We start from the raw sequence: 19,343 nt of genomic DNA on the forward strand, positions 1-19,343 counted from the left end.
AAGGACCCCAATTTGTTTATTTCCTGAGGACCTTCAGGCAGTTTGCGGGACAACCGATTAACAGACGTCACAGACGGGCGGCCATCTTTGTTGTGGCGTTCCTGCCGGGCAGTTCACGCGTTCGGTGGATTCAATCATTTTGAGTCACGTCCATAGACTGAAAAAATAGGACCATATACCCCAATAAGATTCACCTCTCACTGCCCCGTTTTTTAAAGGTTTATGTTTATTTATTAATATTTTTCACACCAACCTGTCTGTGTGCACAATTATCCTATTAGAAATGTCAGTGTCTGCATAATGAAAAATGTGGTTGTATTTTTTAACAGCTTCAAATGTATTGATAATACTATCAATGTCTTTTCTCAAAGCCAAAAATGGTATATAATAATCACTATAATGATGTCACCTACAATCATGTGCAATATCAGCTTTAGAAAAATACAATGCAAAAAGCATTGTCATCAAGCTCAAGTAAATACTGCCATAGCACCATTGCCAAACACCTTGGCCGTCATTGTCGTAATTGCACAGTTTGGCCACTATGTCAAATTGGCTTCAAAGCTCAGCACACTTACTGGAGGCTTTGATTGCACATGTAACATCTGCAACATCAGTAGCACCTCTAGTATTCAGTACTTATCCAGCATTCAGTGTGTATAATGTGTTTTAAGTTTTCTGTGTTCATTACCTCTGTCATGGAGATTATGTTTTTGATGCCATTTGTCTGTTTATGACCCAGTTTTCATGAAACTTGGTGGAAGCATATTGCGCTCGCCAAGGTAGAACCCATTACATTTCAGAGTGGATCCAATGGGCCTTGGCGGAGGTCTGCATTCCCTGAAAGTCCTTCTAGATTGTATCTATATGTATATAATGGATTGATTCACACTTTATAAATCTGTGTGTTGTGCTTACATTGTGATTGTTGACAGTTCATACCATCACACAGTGCGTATGTTAAACTGACTTCATCATCAGTGAAGTGGTTGAGAGACAGGGCCATATAAACACTGATGAAGCTGAAGGTCTGATCTATTTTAAAATTTGTTCAAAATGATATATTCGTTCGCATTTGCCCAGTGGTAATGCTCTTTTGTTCTGGTCTACTTTTTTTTTTTTTTTTTTTTACCTCAGTGGAACGTAGCAACAGCTGACATCACAAACAATGGTTAAAATAACCCATTACTTGCTAAGTTTAACAGTTCAAAGATGAAAATGCTAAATTGCTTGAAACAAAAGATGATAATGCAGGTTGGAATAAGCGCACAGTTTCACTGCAATCTTCTAAGCCATTCTCAAAATGGGAGTCTTCTCCATTTATAAATTCTTTTTCACATTAGTTCACATTTCTGGTCTCACATGAGTTAAATTCTGTACATTGTACTGTTGCACATAGCACCACCATTGCATAACAAAAGCTAAATACATAAACTTTGTTTTGAGGATCGGGCATCTTGCCAGACACCTCAAATCCAGAACAGGAACCGGACTGAACTGGTTTTGATTTCCTCTGCGTCAGCATCCCAATTTTTTTTTCTTTCTTTCTTTTTCTTTTTTTAATGTGCTGTATCACGTCTCAGCAAACAATGCAGTCTTTGTGGGCCTATTGTCTGCTTCACCTTTTCACACCGAACATGTAACTTTGCAACAATTAAAATGTTATGTAGTGAAAATACAATGGCAAAAGCAACAAAAGAAAATCAGCATTAGCCTGGAAGAAAAAGAATGAAATTGTTTCCTATAATCCCATGAACTGTGAGGGAGACTTGGTTGATTTGTATGCTTTCATAGATGCCCTTTTGTCTTCCATGGCCCCTCTAGCAGAGCTAAATATTTACTTTTCTGGTTACTGAATAAAGGAATTTCTTCCTCCATGACATGAAGTTAATATATTTCAAAGGGAAAAAACAGATATGACTGCCTACCAGTATGTAGCAGGAGAAAACAAGGACCTCAAGCATTTATTTATTTTGAAATTTGTAAAAGGAGTCCTCAATACATCCACATGAGCTGCTGCTATCAACAAAGTGCACTTCTTCCTTGAGTGTCTTCATCTAGACATAAAAGTCACATCAACAAACTAACAAAACTTACCATATTCAACCTTTAGAGAATATGTAACTTTCCTTTAATGGTAAGTTAGATAAATTGCATAATATAAAGATGGTTTCCATTAAAGTTTTCTGACAGTGACAAACTTGCAACTCTTAATTTGGTAATTAGGTGTCATAACCAGCTCGCTGTGCGCAGTATTATGCAGCATGTACTATCTCCCAGGTGTTAGTAGAAAGTACACTATGGGGTTAGTGTTATAGTCTTGATCCATCACTGTACTGTGGTGACCCACTGCCTTTCCTCCTCCATTCACGCCTTCTTTCCCTCTCCCTCTGAGATGATGAGCTCCGGTGAGGCTCTTTTGAACCACTCAGACCAGGAGCCGTCATAAATGCACACGCCGGGGTGGCCGAGCAGGTGAGCAGCCAGGACGACATGACACGCCGTGACACCGGACCCACAGGTAGCCCACAGCGGTCGCTCCAGGTCCACCCCCGCCTCTCTGAACAGGCTGGACAGGGCTTCAGTTCCCAGCTCCTTTCCAGAGGCATCCATGAAGGAAGCGAAAGGCATGTTGATGGTTCCGGGGAAATGGCCTGGCAGCGTGTCTGCGACGGTGACACAGAGGACAATGACATTGAAAAAAAACAGACTGACTCAAGTTTCACTTACACCTACGAGAGCTTTCAGCCAAATCTCATGGCTTTCACCAACGTATTCATATCTTCGTATCATGGAGATGGTTTGGCTGTCATCCACGACTGACAACAACAACTCAACACTGCCCATGACAATGAACTCTATCTGCAGATAAATGCCACGAGATGAAAAAAATCCCCTGAAGAAAAAGTGAACCTTGGAGTTTTTTTCTTGTCAAACTAGTTCTGCAAGCTTGACACTGTGCTCGATAAACAGCGAATTAAAAAATACTTCACTAATAGATCGTTGTCTTTTAATGCGTCTTCTCTTAAGCTTTAACCATTTTAACTTTTACATTCAATTTTAACATTTCTGTGTGTTGTTTTTATTGTGTTTTATGTCCCCGTAGATAGATAACTATTTCATTTTTCTTTTCTTTTACTACTTTCATGCAACAGCCTGCATCTTCTAAACTGTACACTAATCACACATTTCCCTTTATTATAGAACAAACTAAATCCTGACCACCTCTTGTCATTTAGACCCTTTAAAGTCCTGCTCACCATCTCTGGGCTCCGGCTCAACGCCCCTGAACCTCCCCGCTGGCCTGGCATCCACAACCTGGACCTGCTTGGTGCTGACGTTCTCCAGCAGGTCCTCGTAGCTCTTCACCCACGGCTGATTCACGGCCGCCGTGAACTCTCTGCGCTCCGGCTTGGAGTACTCAGATGTCACCGGAGCTCCGTCGGCCAGCCAGTTCTTCAAGCCTCCGTCCAGCACCGACACCAGATTGTGTCCGAACAGCCGGAACATCCACCACACCCGGGGCGCGCTGAACGAGCCGAAGTCGCTGGTGTCATACACGACTACGTGCGTGTCGTTCCCGATGCCCAGGTCTCCCACGTACTGCGAGAAGTGGCTGGAAGTTGGCAGCATGTGATCCAGCGCAGAGGTCTTATCGCAGCAGTCGTCTATGTCAAAGAATGAGGAGCCCGGGATGTGCCTCTGCGCAAATTCAGCTCTCGGGTCGCGCTTGGTTTTCGCCAAGTACCACGAAGTGTCCAAGATGCGCAGCTTGGGCCCGATGAGGTTGTTTCTGACGGCATCTGCCAGCCACTGACTTGACACCAGAGCCCGGGTCTGCGCCGCCATGATGCTGGAAGTACAAGCTCCAGGCGCTAGAGGGAGGCGTTCAGGGACTGAGCTCTGACAGGACATCACGGAGAGTTTAACATGTGGCACACTGGCACACCTGGACTTTGGATGTTTAAAAAGTACAAGAACAAAACTGAATTTGCACAATCTCACGCTTGCTTTTAATAAGAAGCCATTGTGATCATCATCTTAAATCACATTGAAATACAACTCGGTGAATCAATATTATTCATCTATTATGCTTTGGTACGAACAAAAGTGCTGCTTTAAGAAAGGTGACTTACAAATTCTTCAAGGCACATCTTTTTTTTTTTTTTTTTTAAAGTGCACATTGACTAAAGCACCAGCAGGCTGTGCTACATAGAGGACAGATACTGGAATAGAAAAATCCTTTTAAAGATACAAGATTTTCTTTGAATTATGAGCTTGAAAGCTGCTCAGAATACACACTTATACCCATAAAGTGGTGTCTATGCTGAAGTCATTGCTGGACAGATCTGGACCGTCTTCATGAGGTCTGCTTTACAGCTAAATCTTGAAATTAATGTTTCAACATTCAGAGAAAATTGTAACCATTAATCAGACATAAATAGAAGTGAGTTGAACGCTCAGACCTACTTCTATGCCGCCAGCAATTATTATCTAAAGCCTGGTTTCACATTCAAATATAGCTTATGTGTTAAATCCACAGTCAAATCTGCTTTTCTAATCATTTCTGTTCATTCTAGTGTAGATTTAAAGTTCATATCTGTGCTCTTTTCTGAGGTTGGAATATTAAGTTCCACCCATGATGAATCAGTCATATTAAGTGATTTTTTTCATGCTAGCTTTTGAGACGATGTGCTCTGGCGGGGCCTTGGTGAACCACTCGTACCAAGATCCGTCGTACACGGACGCCTCGGGGGCGCCGCACAGGTGGGCAGCCAGCACCATGTGACAGGCGGTCACTCCGGAGCCACAGGATCCACAGATCGGCCTGTTCAGGTCCACTTGTGACTTCTCGAAGAACCTCCTCAGCTCCTCCGTGGAGAGCATCATGCCCTCGCCATCAACGAAGTTGAAGAAAGGCATGCACTTGGAGCCGGGGATGTGGCCCGACCGGACACCTGTGGGACAGCGTTGAGTGAGTTTACCTGTTTGCACACAGCACAGTAAAGGTGCACTCAAACCATGTGACTGGTTACTTTCGATCAGAGAATTTTGTAAAACCCCAATAAAGTATCTTTTGTAAGGGATTGTACAGCACCCTTCCATTGCCTTTGGGCAGCCAGCATTTTCTGTGAAAGCCACAACTCAGTGGAGCGTCACCAGGAGACATAAAGAGCGATCAAGAGCTTTTAAGTCAAACTGAAAAAGCTGCTCAGCTCTGTGACCATTAACCTTGTATTTTATTTGTTTTATCTTTAACTATCTAACACACACACGTGATGTTGACATGGTGTGTGTGATGTAATTTCTGTTATGAGCTTCTTCTTTTTTTTCTAGTTTGTTTAGTCGCTGTGTGTGCAGATGAAAATCAGTCCACGGGGAACTCTGGTGCGAGGCATTGGATGCTAACATTAATGTTTAATACTGCACATGGTTCCTTACAAATAAGATGAAATAAATAAAAATACGCAGCCCTGAAAACATATTTTCTCTTACTCTGTGTGATGGTCGCCAACGTGAACACAGTGAACATTTTCTGTAGGATATTTGTGTTTTCATCTGGGTTCTTCTCACTGCTTTCACTTGTAAAACCGTGAGGTCACAAATTCCTGTGCACCAATCAGGATTCAGCAATAGTCCATTTAAACCGTCACGGTCATTGCAGGGCAGTTTGCTTATGTTGCCATCAGTTTTTGACATCTCAGGATGTGATTGCCCAACATTTAATTTTGGCTGTTACTTACAGATACTTAGCACGTGACACCAAGTTTTCAGGGGGCTTTAAGTTGAAATCTGGATTCAGATCATGGTAGAGCGCTTGTAAACTACACTGACTACTTAAGTTTGAACAAAATAAACGAAATGATCCAAGTAACCAGCCTGCAGTAAATACTGACTTTGAGTCTCTTTGGGGGTTTGTGAGCACTGCCCCTCTGTGCTACTGCATGAACACAAGATAAGAGTTTACTATAAAGCATCTCCTTTTTTTTCCTGATGCAGCAAACTTACTAAGTTGCCTTATTTTATCCACAAAACCCATGCAAGTAATTTGGATTCAACTAATGAGTCATTTATGCAGGCGTCCTCATTCTCTCCATTGCCCACAAGAAAATGTGAAAATGAAAAACTTAACTTTGAAATCACTTGTAAACCCCATAAACAATCTCAATAATTATGGATTATGGATATAATGGTTGCATAATAAAGCCATGAGATCCAGCTTCTACTTTCCCATAAGCTCACAAAACATCTCTTAAAAAATAATGAATTCAGGAGTTTTAATTGCTTGAGAGTAAATGTTGAATCTAAATAAGACCTACCCTCTCTTGGCTCTGGTTCATCTCCACAGAACCTCTCGTACGGCCTCACATCCACCACCTGGAAGCGCTGTGCTTCAATGTTCCCTCTGATGTCCTCATATGACTTCACCCAGCAGCTGTTCTTCTTGGTGACGGTGAAGCGAGCCGCCTCGGGCCTGCTGTGGGCCCCTGACACCGGGTGGCCCTCCCTCACCCAGTTCCTGAACCCCCCGTCCAGCACCGACACCCTAGGGTGTCCAAACAACCGGAACATCCACCAAACCCTGGTGCAGGTAAACGCCCCGAAGTCGCTGGCGTCGTAGACCACCACATGGCTGTCGTTCCCGACGCCCAGACCTCCGACGTAATCTGCGAAGAAGCGCTCAGTGGGGAGCATGTGATCAAACTCAGAGCTTCTGTCCGAGCACTCGTCGATGTCGAAGAAAGACGCTCCCGGGATGTGAGACCGTGCAAACTCCTTCTTGCCGTCTCGCTTCATCATGGGCAGGTACCAGGACGTGTCCAGGACGCGCAGACGCGTTCCCACCAGATTGCGTTTGATCATGTTTGCGAGCCATTTCGCAGAGACGAGCGCCTGGGTTTGCGCTCCCATGTTTCCAGGCTGGACTCTGCTCATCTGCCTCTTATAGTGTACTTTTCAATCACAGAATCGATCCATTACCTCTGCCAACTGGCCTGGGATGTGGATACTATAAAATAATAATATAACTTTACAACAAGACAACAGACCTGTGTGAGTCATTAGATTGATTGTTGTAAAGCTCAGAATAAGGTATTTTCCTCTCAATATCATATCCAGGGCAGAGAAGCCTTATATAATCTTCTGTCTTTTCTTATCTAAAATTAATTTCCCTGGTGAATTGGGTTATTGTATTCCAGGTTTAGTCCTCCATCATTCAACTTCTGGGCCTCTTCTTCTGCACTTTGAGGACATCTGAAAGATATTCTGCTTGTCTGTGGACACAAAATAATATTTCTGTTTTTATGATAAGTCCTAAGCATCCTGAGACCACGTTTGCCAGCCTGTAAAATTCCCTGGATTCTTATTATATGAAGCGAGTTAGATATTATATAAGTAAATCTCAAATCTTACTGTGCAAATACACTACTCACAAAAAGTTAGGGATATTCGGCTTTCAGGTGAAATTTCAGGATGAACCACCACCAATACATTTCCTGCTTCAGTTAGAATTGGTATTTAAACAGTCCTCCTCATCATGCTGTTCACATTCTGACATCATGAGACCAAAACGACACCATCAGCAGCACCTCAACACTGGAGGCTTCAAACAGGTCCTCAGACAGAAGTGTCCACTGAGCTTAGAGGGTCACAGAGTGTCATCAGCAGGTTGCAACAGAGATACAGAGACTGGAAGAGTCACAGAAAGGAGAGGAGTGGACGTCCTTTGGCCACATCCCAATTTTACATTTACCCTCGTTTACCCTCCACTGTTGTTAGATTTTCTTTCAATAAATTGTTTAAGATGAAGAAACTACCATTGCATGCTGATACTTAAATGTCCTACTTTCATGATATAATATCACTGTAGCATTAACTTTTTACATTTTCCATAAATTTCACCTGAAAGTCGAATATCCCTAACTTTTTGTGAACCCTGTAAATGTCTGTTATTCAAAGAAAATTAAATTTTTTTTCCTTTTCAAATGGAAAATATATGAACATTCATAAGAAATGATGGAAATAAATACACACAATTATTAAGCAACCCCAAAGCAAATCTTTTCTCTCCCCAACAAGTGCAATAAAAAATATGCCAAAATAATTATTGATATGGTCAAATTTTGCCTTGTAAAAATCATTTGCCAATATCACCAGCCTTCTTTTCAATGAGCCGTAAGAGCTTTGCTTCCATTGACTCTCTCTCTTTCTTCATTTCTCCACAGCCTCCCAGTCACTGAATGCAGATGCAGCATAACAGAATGAAAGATGTCTGAGTTCCACGCGGCTGCTTCAGTTTCAGGGTCCTAGTATTGCTCACACTGGCTCACTGTCACACTGTCATGGCTTCTTTGGACACCTGAACAGGACGGAGCCGTTGATAATGTGATTAACAACATCAGAGCATTGAATACTATGACAAGTCTAAATGTCCGCCCTCAGAAAGGCCCGTGGTAATTACTATTTAAATGTTGTCTTTGCAATATGAAGCAGAAGTACTTTCACTTTGGTATCTGGAGGGGAAAAAACAGAGAATCTATTTTGAATGTTGAGATACAGGATTCATTTCAGCTCTCACTGATAAAACGGTGATGGTGAAACTTGGAAAAAATACCTTCAGTTGTTTTATCACTATATTTGTAGTGAAAATTTAACCTTCATTTCTTCATACATTTATTCTAACAGTGTCAAACGTGCTAAACCTAGCTTGTATTATAAGTTTTAAAACTGTTGATGTTTTTTCTTAAGATTGAGGTGCTACAAGTGGGTGTTTTATCAAGACATTGTTGCTGTTGTCGCCATAATGTTAATATTAAGGGAATTCAGACAACATTTAACACACGCGGGAAATGGAAATGGAGGAGTCAAAGCAGAGGGGAGCCAAAAAATGAAAAAATACCATTTAAACTTACAACGTCATTGATATAAATGGAGTAACAAAATATTAAAAGCACCTTTCAGTATAATGCAATACACTTCAGACAGAAGATATTATCAGTTGTGCAGATGTTTAGCTCTTAAGACCTCATAGGTTAACAAAACTCTTCCGTGACGCAGAATTGGCTTTAAATTCTCTGGGAGTTAATATGTTGATGACATTATAAAAGTCATTACAGAGACTAATTGCTGCTGACGTGGTTAAAAATAATCCCTTTTACAATGTAGAAAATGAGCTGGGGCTCTGATTCTGAGTAGATAACTGTAATTTGGATTGCCAAAAATGACAAATAGATAAGAAGTCCAAATGTCAGAGCCTTAATAGGAGCCCTAACAATGTCCACATGACCTTTAACAATTAAAAGATTAGAGTGAGTTAACTTATACAAGTGCACTGTTTACCACTCTTAATTTGACTCTTTACTCTCAAAAGAACATTTTAGTTTGTACATTAAGAGCTGTTTTACAAAGTCAAAGTTCACTAGAGACAGATGGTTAAAATTGGTTCCATATGGCAATTACAAAGGTCTGATTCCTTGATTGACTTTAGCGGTGATTTCATTAGAGTACTTCCAAACACACCAAGCAAATACAGCACACATCCACGAACAGAGATCAATATGAGACAAAGTGTTTGCAAGGAAAAGTAACATTTTCAAATGCACAGACTAATCATGCATCTAAAGTGGTTATAGCAGGATGTGTAAATTTATCAAATCAAATATTTCCTCGGCTGGAAAGATATACTCAAAAAATATATAGTATTTTTTTTGTAATCTTGATTTTAGTCATTACAGCTTTGTGTCCATATTTTTGTGAACTTCCCATACACAGCTTCACCTTTAAAGGCCTAACAACCTGTAGGGAGCTTATGATCAGGGCATGCGTGTTATTCCTTTCATCCTAGGAATTACAGTATATGTATATCTCTGATGTCATCATGTTAATGTACGCTTCATAGGACTGTGATGGCACTCCATGTTGCCTGGGAGCCTGCAGGGCCCTTCATTAAACCCCACAGTCTCCCCCAGGCCCAGGAGAAGATCAGCAGCTTTGGCTTTGCACCACCCAGTACCCTCCACATATGCCTAGAGAAGGGAGAGAGTAGAAGGGAACTCCTAGATGGTCCATCTCAGTCAGCCAAACAGCACCACCGCCCCTCTCCTTTGTGTGTCAGCTCTGGGCAGTCAGCAGACCGAGAATTATGGGAATGACCGGGTCTAGAGGGACTCTTGGGAGTGGGGTTTCTTCCATCCAGCTTGCTCAGCATGACTGTGGCGTGTGTTAGGGTCCCAGCAGTGGATCATATCAGAGTGTTTCTTCAACGCAAACCTGGTAAGATGAGCCACGTATCCCTCTTCTGCGGGCGTGGCATTGTCCATGTCACCCAACAGCTCACTCTCTCTGTTGTTCCAGCGTACTTTGGAGCTGCAGGACACGACTCACTTATCACGCCACTTAATTACTTATTTTGTGTTAAGCCTTAGTGATTGTGATATTACGTTTCAACATAAAAAATAATAAATGCAGAAATCATTTTTGAATTCCCCAAACACTGTGCTATGTCAGGCTTATTAAGGACAAAGTGTCTTTGTGATTCTTGGTGGTGCTATGCTGAAGTAGAGGACATCTCTCTATGCCCATGCCCCGTGTGCAATATGTATCAAAAGACATCTCAACACTGCATCACTGTCTGCATCTCTGCGATGGACTTTTGTCTCTCCCCCGTCTCTTTCTCACCAGTCAGTGAATTACACTTAAGAGGCCATAACACAGGTCTCTTTGTGTAATGATGAGGTGAACACGAATGGAATGCATCCAGACTTGTGTGAGAAACCGGCTTGGACTATATTGACAGTAGCAATAATTGAGCTATGTAATATGTTTCTCATGCTTTTTACTATAGCCTTACAAAGGACAAAGTGACCTGACCCTGAAGCAAAACAAGTTAAATTAAATTAAAGTAAATACCTAACGTGTATATTTGACTGGTATAATTATGTATTTCCTTGTCATTTGTAACATTTAATGTGGTGAGATATTTCCAAATTATTGGATTCTGGCCTCTCAAATATGGTGATGGATGAAATGCCACCTCTCCAATATGGTGGCTTCCCTTCCTCAGATATGCATATGCATATCTGTGTATATATGCCATAGCTTGATGTATATGCCATAGCTTTAGTTTTAGATTAAATCATATCTTCAAAATTATTGAATTTCTATTTAATTTTTATAATTATAGCTTTAGATCAGTGCATTTTTCAGTTTGCCCAAGCCTTGATATGATCCTCTCCATAAACATAATGTCTCCTGTCGGATAAGAATGAACGAGAATGAGAAAAGGAGGGTGAGTTATTTGGTTTTGGAGAAGTTAGACTGAAACAAAAGTGCAATGGTATCATAAACGCATGAACAAATGGGGAAGAGAGAGGCAGGGAGAGACTGTGCAATTTGGAGAGGGAGAGGGGGGAGGCGAGACACTGAATTGCTTAATTGGAGTCACTGCTTGTATATTATGGACAAACCCTTGTTTTTGTAGTCCGACCAAGTTTTCCTCCCACTGACTGCTCTGCCATCCTGCCAACTGGTCAGATCTTAGAGACGTTTCCAGACTGAGGTAAGTTGGTTCTCCTGAAATAACAGACGGTGTGAAAAATGTCATGAAATGATAGATTTAGAATAACTTACTCCTATGTGAAGTATATGTATACTAGCTCAGTGATAAGTGTGAGTCATGCTGTGTTTTCTGCAGTAACATTCTTGGTATGTATGTCTATATGTATGTGTGTATGTATGTATGTTAGGGAGATTTCTCGTCTGGCAAATAATTTTAAAAGTTATCAATACAAATTATACATTATTATTGCTTGTTTAATTGGACAGTGATTATTTTTCATACAAGAAAAAGTTCCGTTTTCTGGAAGTTAATTGAGACCAGAGTGAAATCTGAGACATATTAATGTCGCATATTTTCACATTTTGAACAGTGCAGTCTTTTCACTGTGCTGTTAACTCATGATGATCCACAGACCTCACCATGAACACTTTCTATGGAGACTATTACTTTGATGGGAAGTTTTCTCAAATGTAAATAGTTGATGTTGGCTTATCGTAAGTATTTGGGATTTTGTTTTTGGAAAGAAATGTTGCAGTAAATGTTTATGCAATTTGGATGAACTGACCCTTTAAAGTAAGAGAATTAGAAAATAGAGAAAAGGTTTTTAAAAAAAATGTAATGAGGTTTCTGTGCTTTGCTCATTTTGCCTGTTTTGACAGAATTAGTAAAAATCATTTCAATATCCATAAAATCTGACAGAATTTAAGTCAAAAGTCTCTGAGAGTTACAATGAAAAATGTGTATTATGTAATACATTGAAGTGGTATTTACTGGTAGTGCTGCTGTGTATTCACTAATTGAGCTATTGGAATCACAAGGCCAGTATCCTTGCTAAACTTGAGTCCATCGTCAGATAGAGCACAGACAGCAAGCATTGTGTGGGTGACTTGAACTGATGAGACAAATCAGGAGAAATCTAATTTCCCAGCACGGCGAGGGAGGCATTCCCTTGACAACCAGCAACTAAACATCCCAAGCTTTAGTTTTGCACAGAGGGATGGTGAAAAGAGTGTAACTGCTTTCACGTGTGAGCAGATGAGCTTAGTTACCAGTCATTAGCATGATCTGTATAGTGCAGGGAGTATTGTCTCACATGGAAGTAAAATCTGGATGCATTCCATTCATGTTTATCACATTTATGCACAAAGGGATCTGTGTTAGACTCAGCTGCCCCTTAACTATAATTCAGTTAATTGACTTGGTTCCACTAAGGTGAAAATGGTTGGACATCACGTGAGGGAAGCATTGAGGGCTCTGTGAGGGTTTATGTAGGCACAGGGATGGTTTGAGCTAAATGCTGTCTGCATGTTAGCATGCTCACAATGACTGTGTTGACCATCTTAACATTTGCTAATTAGCGCTAAACACAAAGCATAGCTGAGTTTGATGGGAGTGACGTCAGATTTGCAGTGATTTGATCAAAGTATTTGACCAATTGATACTGCTTGATGAAAAGGTCGTTAAATTTGTTACACTTCATCTGGAGGGAGACATGCATCTGTGAAAAAAATGTCATTGCCAAATGTCAGAGTATCATCAAAGTCATTAGGACTTGTATTTCAGTCCCACTATAGTTGTGGGTCGACCAATAAAATAGAAACAAAGGATAAGTAACCTCAATGGCTCTCATATCCTATACCTGTCCTCTGTACAGTTACATATATGTACACACATGTTTTCTTCTGTGTTCTTCATATGCTTCAAATGCAGCTGCATCTTCACTGCACAGTCTAACTTATGAAAGAACCACAAACAAAGAATCTGGCATCACCAGTAATTTCTCTTTCTCTCCTTCTTTATCAAGCTTCCTCCATATTGACAAAATGACACTTCTCGACTACCCTGTTCCAGAGTTGGATGTTACCTTGCAAGAAGTGAGCCGTGTCCTTCAGCTCACTTTAAGTCCTGATCTTTACCCTGAGTTCAAAAGTACACTGGAACAGCAGAGAGAGCTCCTCCAAGAGGCACAGCAAAAATTAGCAGCCATCGCTGTTGGCCAAGAGAATTGGGTGACGGAGCAGTTCAAGAGAGGTTTGCTGTCTTGTGCTGACTCCCTGCCCACCTCCACAGCCCTCCCTGTTGTTCTTCTTCCTTCCCAAGCAAAGCAATGTACCCAGCTGGGGAGGGCAGCCGCTCTGCTCTGGGCAGCAGCTAAGCTGTACAGTGAGCCCATGTTACTGGAGGGCAATGCGCAAATGGAGCACACACAGCAGTCTGAAGTATTCGCTGCCAGCCGAATTCCTGGCCGGAGTCAAGATGAGATAAAGGTGAGATTACTGGCAGTGCACAACTGATAAGATGTATCAAAGCATACTGAGAAGTTAGAGGTTTAATTTTTCAATACGTCAGGTCTCTCCTATTTCTGATCTATAACTCTATTATCTCCAGGTCTACCCAGATAGCCTCCATGCCATCATCACCTGTGTTGGAGGAGTGTTTCCTATTGACATACTGTGGCATCCCAGTACTGGTGGGCCAGTTTCTGCTCGATCGTTCAATGACATCTACAACCAGCTGGCTCAGGTGATGGATCAACCGTGTGCAGGAAAACAGAATGATCCCTCTGTTATTTGCAACCTCTCAGCTCTGGAGCGCAAAACCTGGGCTGCCACCAGGGAAGAGATCCTAGAGCAAGGAGGAGCAGCAGCGGCATCACTGGGGCTGATGGAGAGTGCAGTGCTGACACTCTGTCTGGAAGACTGCAATGCGCCCTCTGAACTGGCTGATATCCTCAATGTAGTGAGGCTGGGAGGAGGAGGAGGAGACAATCCATGCCTGAGATACTATGACAAGGTATTGGATAGAATCTGAATAGAAATTTTAAACCAAGCTGAGATCAGATTCCTCACCTGTTTCATACACATTTCATACACACAGACTGTTGAACTTTGTATTGAATCATAATCTTGGCATAAAAAGATAGATTTTGATATGTGCAAAAATTTTACAAATTTAAGCGCAAGTTTGAACCATCAGCATGTTATTAGTGCTATTAGTGCTATCATCTTTGTTTTTCTGTTATTGACAGGTGGTGAACCTGGTGGTGTTCAAGGATAGCACAGCTGGAATAGTGTTTGAGCACAGTGCTGTGGATGGAATGGTGGCTGGCCTTGTGACAGAACGTGTATACCATCTCTCTGAGACTGCTGACTTAAACTTTGTCCATACTGACACAGAAAATGTGAATGGGTCTGTTTTGGTAAACAATGTTAATTCTGTTTGCCCAACTTCCCTAACATTCCCCCTGCAAGACATAGATACTCCCAAACTGAGGCCTGACTTAAAAGCAACACATCCAGTTCTCACGTTTGATGTGCCATCCTATCCTGATGTCTTTTCTACTCTCAGAGGGCAGAGAGGCCTCTATGATGCTTGGATCAACTTCTCTTTGCAGCTTTCCCTGAGGCAGACTCTTGGGGAGTCTGCTGCCTATCACATGCTTGTCACACCGACTCATATGCGGCACTACAAACATGGCCGTTGTGATCCTACATACTCACTCACCATGCATTCTCGTAAGTTTATAGGTGCCTTGGCATCTTGCATTGGTCCAGATAACAAAATCCAATACACTGCTGACCTCCTTCACTTGTTCCATGTTGCATTTCTGGCACATAAGAGCCTCATCAAAAACACCAAAAATGGTCAAGGAGTTGGTCCCCACCTCGCTGCCCTGCGTCGATCTTTACCACTTGATAATCCACTGAGGAAGTTCCTGGACCCCTTTGGATGTCCATCTGTGTATCTCACAGGTACAGATCTGATGGGTGAAGGTGTGGAATGCGGAGTAGGAAATGTTTATGCCCAAGATCAGCTGGCTGTAACCTACCTTGGGAAGAGAGACGGGGTTCGCATTGTGCTCAATGGGAAGGGGAGCTTTGTTCTGGCACTGGAGAAGCTTCAAGAAAGCCTGAAGAAAAACCTGAAGTTAGTAATGCTTCTAGCTGTTAGATATGCCATTGCAAGCCAAATGGGAGCCTTGGACTGTCTACTTCAACAGGGTCAAAGACAGAAAATGAATGGAGAGACATGTTACTGTCCAGAGAGCCCAAACAATGGCAAGGCTGCTGTTGACTCCACCTCTAGCACAGACTACACTCTAGTAATCCATGGTGGCGCTGGAGAGGAGATGATGTTGAACACGGAAGTCATTGGTGCTATCGAATTTGCTCTACAGACAGCCCTAACTGTTGGATCCCAAGTGCTTCAGGAAGGTGGCAGCAGTCTGGAAGCAGTTCAGAAGTCAGTAGAAGCTCTGGAGGACTGTTTCCTCTTCAATGCAGGTAAAGGCTCAGTATTCAACAAAGATGGCAAAAATGAAATGGAGGCAACCATTGTAGATGGCAATGCGAGGACGTCAGGATCTGTTGCTTGTGTGCAAAGTGTGAAGAACCCAATAAAAGCTGCAAGGTGTGTCATGGAGAAAAGCTCACATGCACTCATTGTGGGAGATGGCGCTGAGGAGTTTTTGCAAGGGTTGGAGGAGAAAGAGAAGCCTGTTGGGCCTGAGTATTTTTACACTGATATACGTCACAGAGAGTTGACTGCAAAGCTCAGGGATGGAAATAGCTCAAAAAACAATCACCCTCAGACAGTCGGAGCTGTGGCCTTGGATCGTTGGCACGAGTTGTCTGCTGCATCCTCCACAGGTGGGTTAGCAGGAAAACTGAAAGGGCGAGTCGGGGATACAGCAGTTGTAGGGGCAGGAATATATGCTGATGACAAGGTAGCTATTACCTGCTCTGGAGATGGAGATGTGTTTCTACGGCACACAGTTGCACAGAAAGTAGCCAGTCTTTACCATCACAAAGGCTATAGCCTCAGGCAGGCATGTAGAGAAGTGATGACTGAAAATCTGAATGGTGTCTGTGCAGGAATCATTGCCGTCGACATTAAAGGTGATGCCATCATTGAAACAAATGCTGGAGTGATGTTTGTCGCTTCAATGATAAGTGGCATTTCACGAGTAGAGGTTCTGAGGCCCCTAAAGAGCTTCTCTGATGTAATCTGGGAAACAGAGGAGCTGGTTGCCTACCTTGATCCCAACCCCTGGATCCCTGGGTCAACCATTCTGACGAGAAAAACTCTAAGTGGGGCAAGGAGCATCTTCCACCTGGCTACACCTGATTTTGTGGCTATGCTACAAGGAGCAAGAGCAGTGTCAAGCTTGCTATGTGAGCACTTGGGAGTGCAGCGATGTGCCTTGGTTTTCAATCCAAGCCCTGACCAGCCAGCACAAATCAGACTGCTCCCACTTCATGGCCTAGAGTCGAAGTGGCAGCCCCATCTTGCTGCTGAAGAGGAATTCCACACTTATGATCCTGGGTACTGCACCTCAAAAAGTGGCCCACGCTGGGATGATGAGGCACTGACCCAGGTTCAAGCCAAAATTAGAAGTGGACTGCCAACACCTAATGCACCCTCCTGCTTTGACTTTTTTGGAGATGCTTCCAATGATAACCTGTTCAGTCGTATTGTACGGGGCGAACAGCAGCAGTGGAGAGTGTGGGAAGACAGTGAGCATGTTGCCTTCCTAACACCATACCCAAACACTCCTGGACTAACTGTTGTGGTGCCACGCAAACCACTGTCCAGTGACATCTTCAAACTGGAGGAATCTGACTACAATGCGCTCATCTTTGCTGTTTATAAAGTTGCCAAACTACTGGAACAAGGGATGAGAGCTCCAGGTGTTGCACTGATCTTTGAGGGTTTTGAGATTGACTATGCCCATGCCAAGCTGATCCCTCTGCTACCTTCACCAGATGGCACTAAGCCTGCTGAAATGCAACGGGAATGCTTCCAAAACTACCCTGGATATGTGTCATCGCTTAGTGGCCCAACTGCTGACCCTGACGCCCTCAAGGAGATCCACTTAAAAATTACAAAGTGCAAACCTCCTCATTCATGGGAAGACCCCCTGTCTCACTCCACAGTTGCCATCAAGAGCCAGTGGTATCGCAACCTGTTCCAGATTCAAAACACTCTTTTCCACAGCACAGTGGAATATTTCCACAGTTCCTGCCAGTATTCCTATGCTCTAACCCCTCTCACCACGGACACCATCTCCTCGCCAATGGGTTTGGGATCTGACTCAGAGCCAGTTTCTGTTAACCTGCTGGGTCGGGACATCTACCTGGCTGACTCAATGCAGTTTGTACTTGAATACTTCCTTCGCTTCCAGGACAACCTGCCAGGGACGTACTACATATCTCCCAGCTTTAGAGGGGAAGATCCTGATGCCACACACTTGAACCAGTTCTACCATGTGGAGTGTGAGCTGTTGGGTGACATGGACAATGCCATGTCCATAGCAGAGGGATACGTGGCTCATCTTACCAGGTCTATGCTGAAGAAACACTCGGATATAATCCTCAACACAGCTGGGACCCTAACACATGTCACAGCCATGCTGAGCAAGCTAGATGGAAAAACCCCACTCCCAAGAGTCCCTCTAGACCAGGCCATTCCCATGATGCCATCTACTGACTGCTCAGAGTGGGTGCAAGATGGCCAGCCACAGTTTGGCAGAAAGCTAACACGCAAGGGAGAGCGGGTATTGATAGAGAAATATGGTGGTGCTGTTTGGCTGACTGAGATGGACCATCTAGGAGTTCCCTTCTACCAGGCATATGTGGAGGGCACTGGGCGATGCAAAGCCAAAGCTGCTGATCTTCTCCTGGGGCTGGGGGAGACCGTTGGTCTTGGCGAACGCCATTCCACCCCTGAGATGGTACAAGAGGCCCTCAAGCACCATGGAGTGCCAGAGCAGTCCTACAAATGGTACATTAATATGCGGCAGGTGAAACCACTCCTCACCAGTGGATGGGGCATGGGGACAGAGCGCTACTTGTGTTGGCTGCTCCAGCATGATGACATCAGAGATATACATATCATTCCTAGGATGAAAGGAATGACATACATGCCCTGATCATAAGTTCCCTACATTTTATCGGGCATAATGTAGGCCAGACCTCCATTCAGCTCTGTGTTGTTCATAATCCTCACCAATGATCTTTCCTGCTGTGTCCATGGATAGAAAAAAGATGTCCTACACTCAATAGTCCTACCTGACCCTCGAACCCTTTGAGGTCAAATGTTTCTGAAAATGTTATGTTAGCACTGTAACACAAGCTGAAAATTAAAGAGAAAATCCAATGTATGTTGCATATTTTAAAATTGAGGTTTCAGTAAGTAAATCTTTAGTTGTTCTTGAAATGTCACCACTAAGACTTGGTTTCCTTTTCAGTCGTAAAGTTTTAGTATCAAAGTGACTAGACACTGTGTTAAACATGTTGTGTGAGTGTCAACAAAATAATTAGTTAACGGATATAAATGGTATAAATAACTTGTTACAACTATGTAAGGACAACACAAAGCAACATATTTGTTAAAAAATCTTGGCCATGAATATTGTATAATCATTTATTCAAGCAAATTCTTCATATTGTATCTCAATATAATTTTTTGTTCTGTTTCTACCACATTGTCTTTGTATATAAAGGATTTTTGTGAAAGTCATATGGATTGTGTATCATTACTCTTTTTAACGCAGTAATAAATTAAATTTAAACAGGTAATAGACACCATGTGCAATAGGGCCTTATCCAGTGGCCTCTGATCCAACCAAGCTGATCCAACCCACGGTTCAATGATTTAAGTCGAGAAGAAGAAGAAGAATCTTCTCAGCCCATCAAGGAACACTTAATCCTTCAATTTATGAGAACACTCAAATTTATAATAACCTAATTTGGAGATTATTTTACTGGTACAGCAACTAAAGCTT

General features: G+C 42.5%; 3 protein-coding genes across 3 annotated transcripts; 1 reads left to right on the plus strand and 2 right to left on the minus strand.

The window, feature by feature from the left end:
- Positions 1-1,952: 1,952 nt before the first annotated feature.
- Positions 1,953-3,880, minus strand: mpst (mercaptopyruvate sulfurtransferase). The gene is made up of 2 exons (XM_070847739.1): positions 3,261-3,880; positions 1,953-2,666 (listed from the first exon to the last, which is right to left on the minus strand). The coding sequence occupies exons 1-2, from the start codon at positions 3,847-3,849 to the stop codon at positions 2,368-2,370; spliced, it is 888 nt and encodes a 295-aa protein (XP_070703840.1). The 5' UTR covers positions 3,850-3,880; the 3' UTR covers positions 1,953-2,367.
- A 293-nt stretch (positions 3,881-4,173) lies between these two features.
- On the minus strand, positions 4,174-6,913 carry LOC139216857 (3-mercaptopyruvate sulfurtransferase-like). Its single transcript, XM_070848088.1, has 2 exons — positions 6,321-6,913; positions 4,174-4,958 (listed from the first exon to the last, which is right to left on the minus strand). The coding sequence occupies exons 1-2, from the start codon at positions 6,910-6,912 to the stop codon at positions 4,657-4,659; spliced, it is 894 nt and encodes a 297-aa protein (XP_070704189.1). The 5' UTR covers position 6,913; the 3' UTR covers positions 4,174-4,656.
- A 6,462-nt stretch (positions 6,914-13,375) lies between these two features.
- On the plus strand, positions 13,376-18,521 carry LOC139216676 (uncharacterized). The gene is made up of 3 exons (XM_070847871.1): positions 13,376-13,824; positions 13,946-14,350; positions 14,586-18,521. Exons 1-3 carry the CDS (start codon positions 13,381-13,383, stop codon positions 18,486-18,488), a joined length of 4,752 nt encoding a protein of 1,583 aa, XP_070703972.1. The 5' UTR covers positions 13,376-13,380; the 3' UTR covers positions 18,489-18,521.
- The last annotated feature ends 822 nt before the right edge of the window (positions 18,522-19,343 follow it).

This window comes from Pempheris klunzingeri, chromosome 17 (assembly GCF_042242105.1).
Source record: "Pempheris klunzingeri isolate RE-2024b chromosome 17, fPemKlu1.hap1, whole genome shotgun sequence".
Lineage (NCBI taxonomy): Eukaryota > Metazoa > Chordata > Actinopteri > Acropomatiformes > Pempheridae > Pempheris > Pempheris klunzingeri.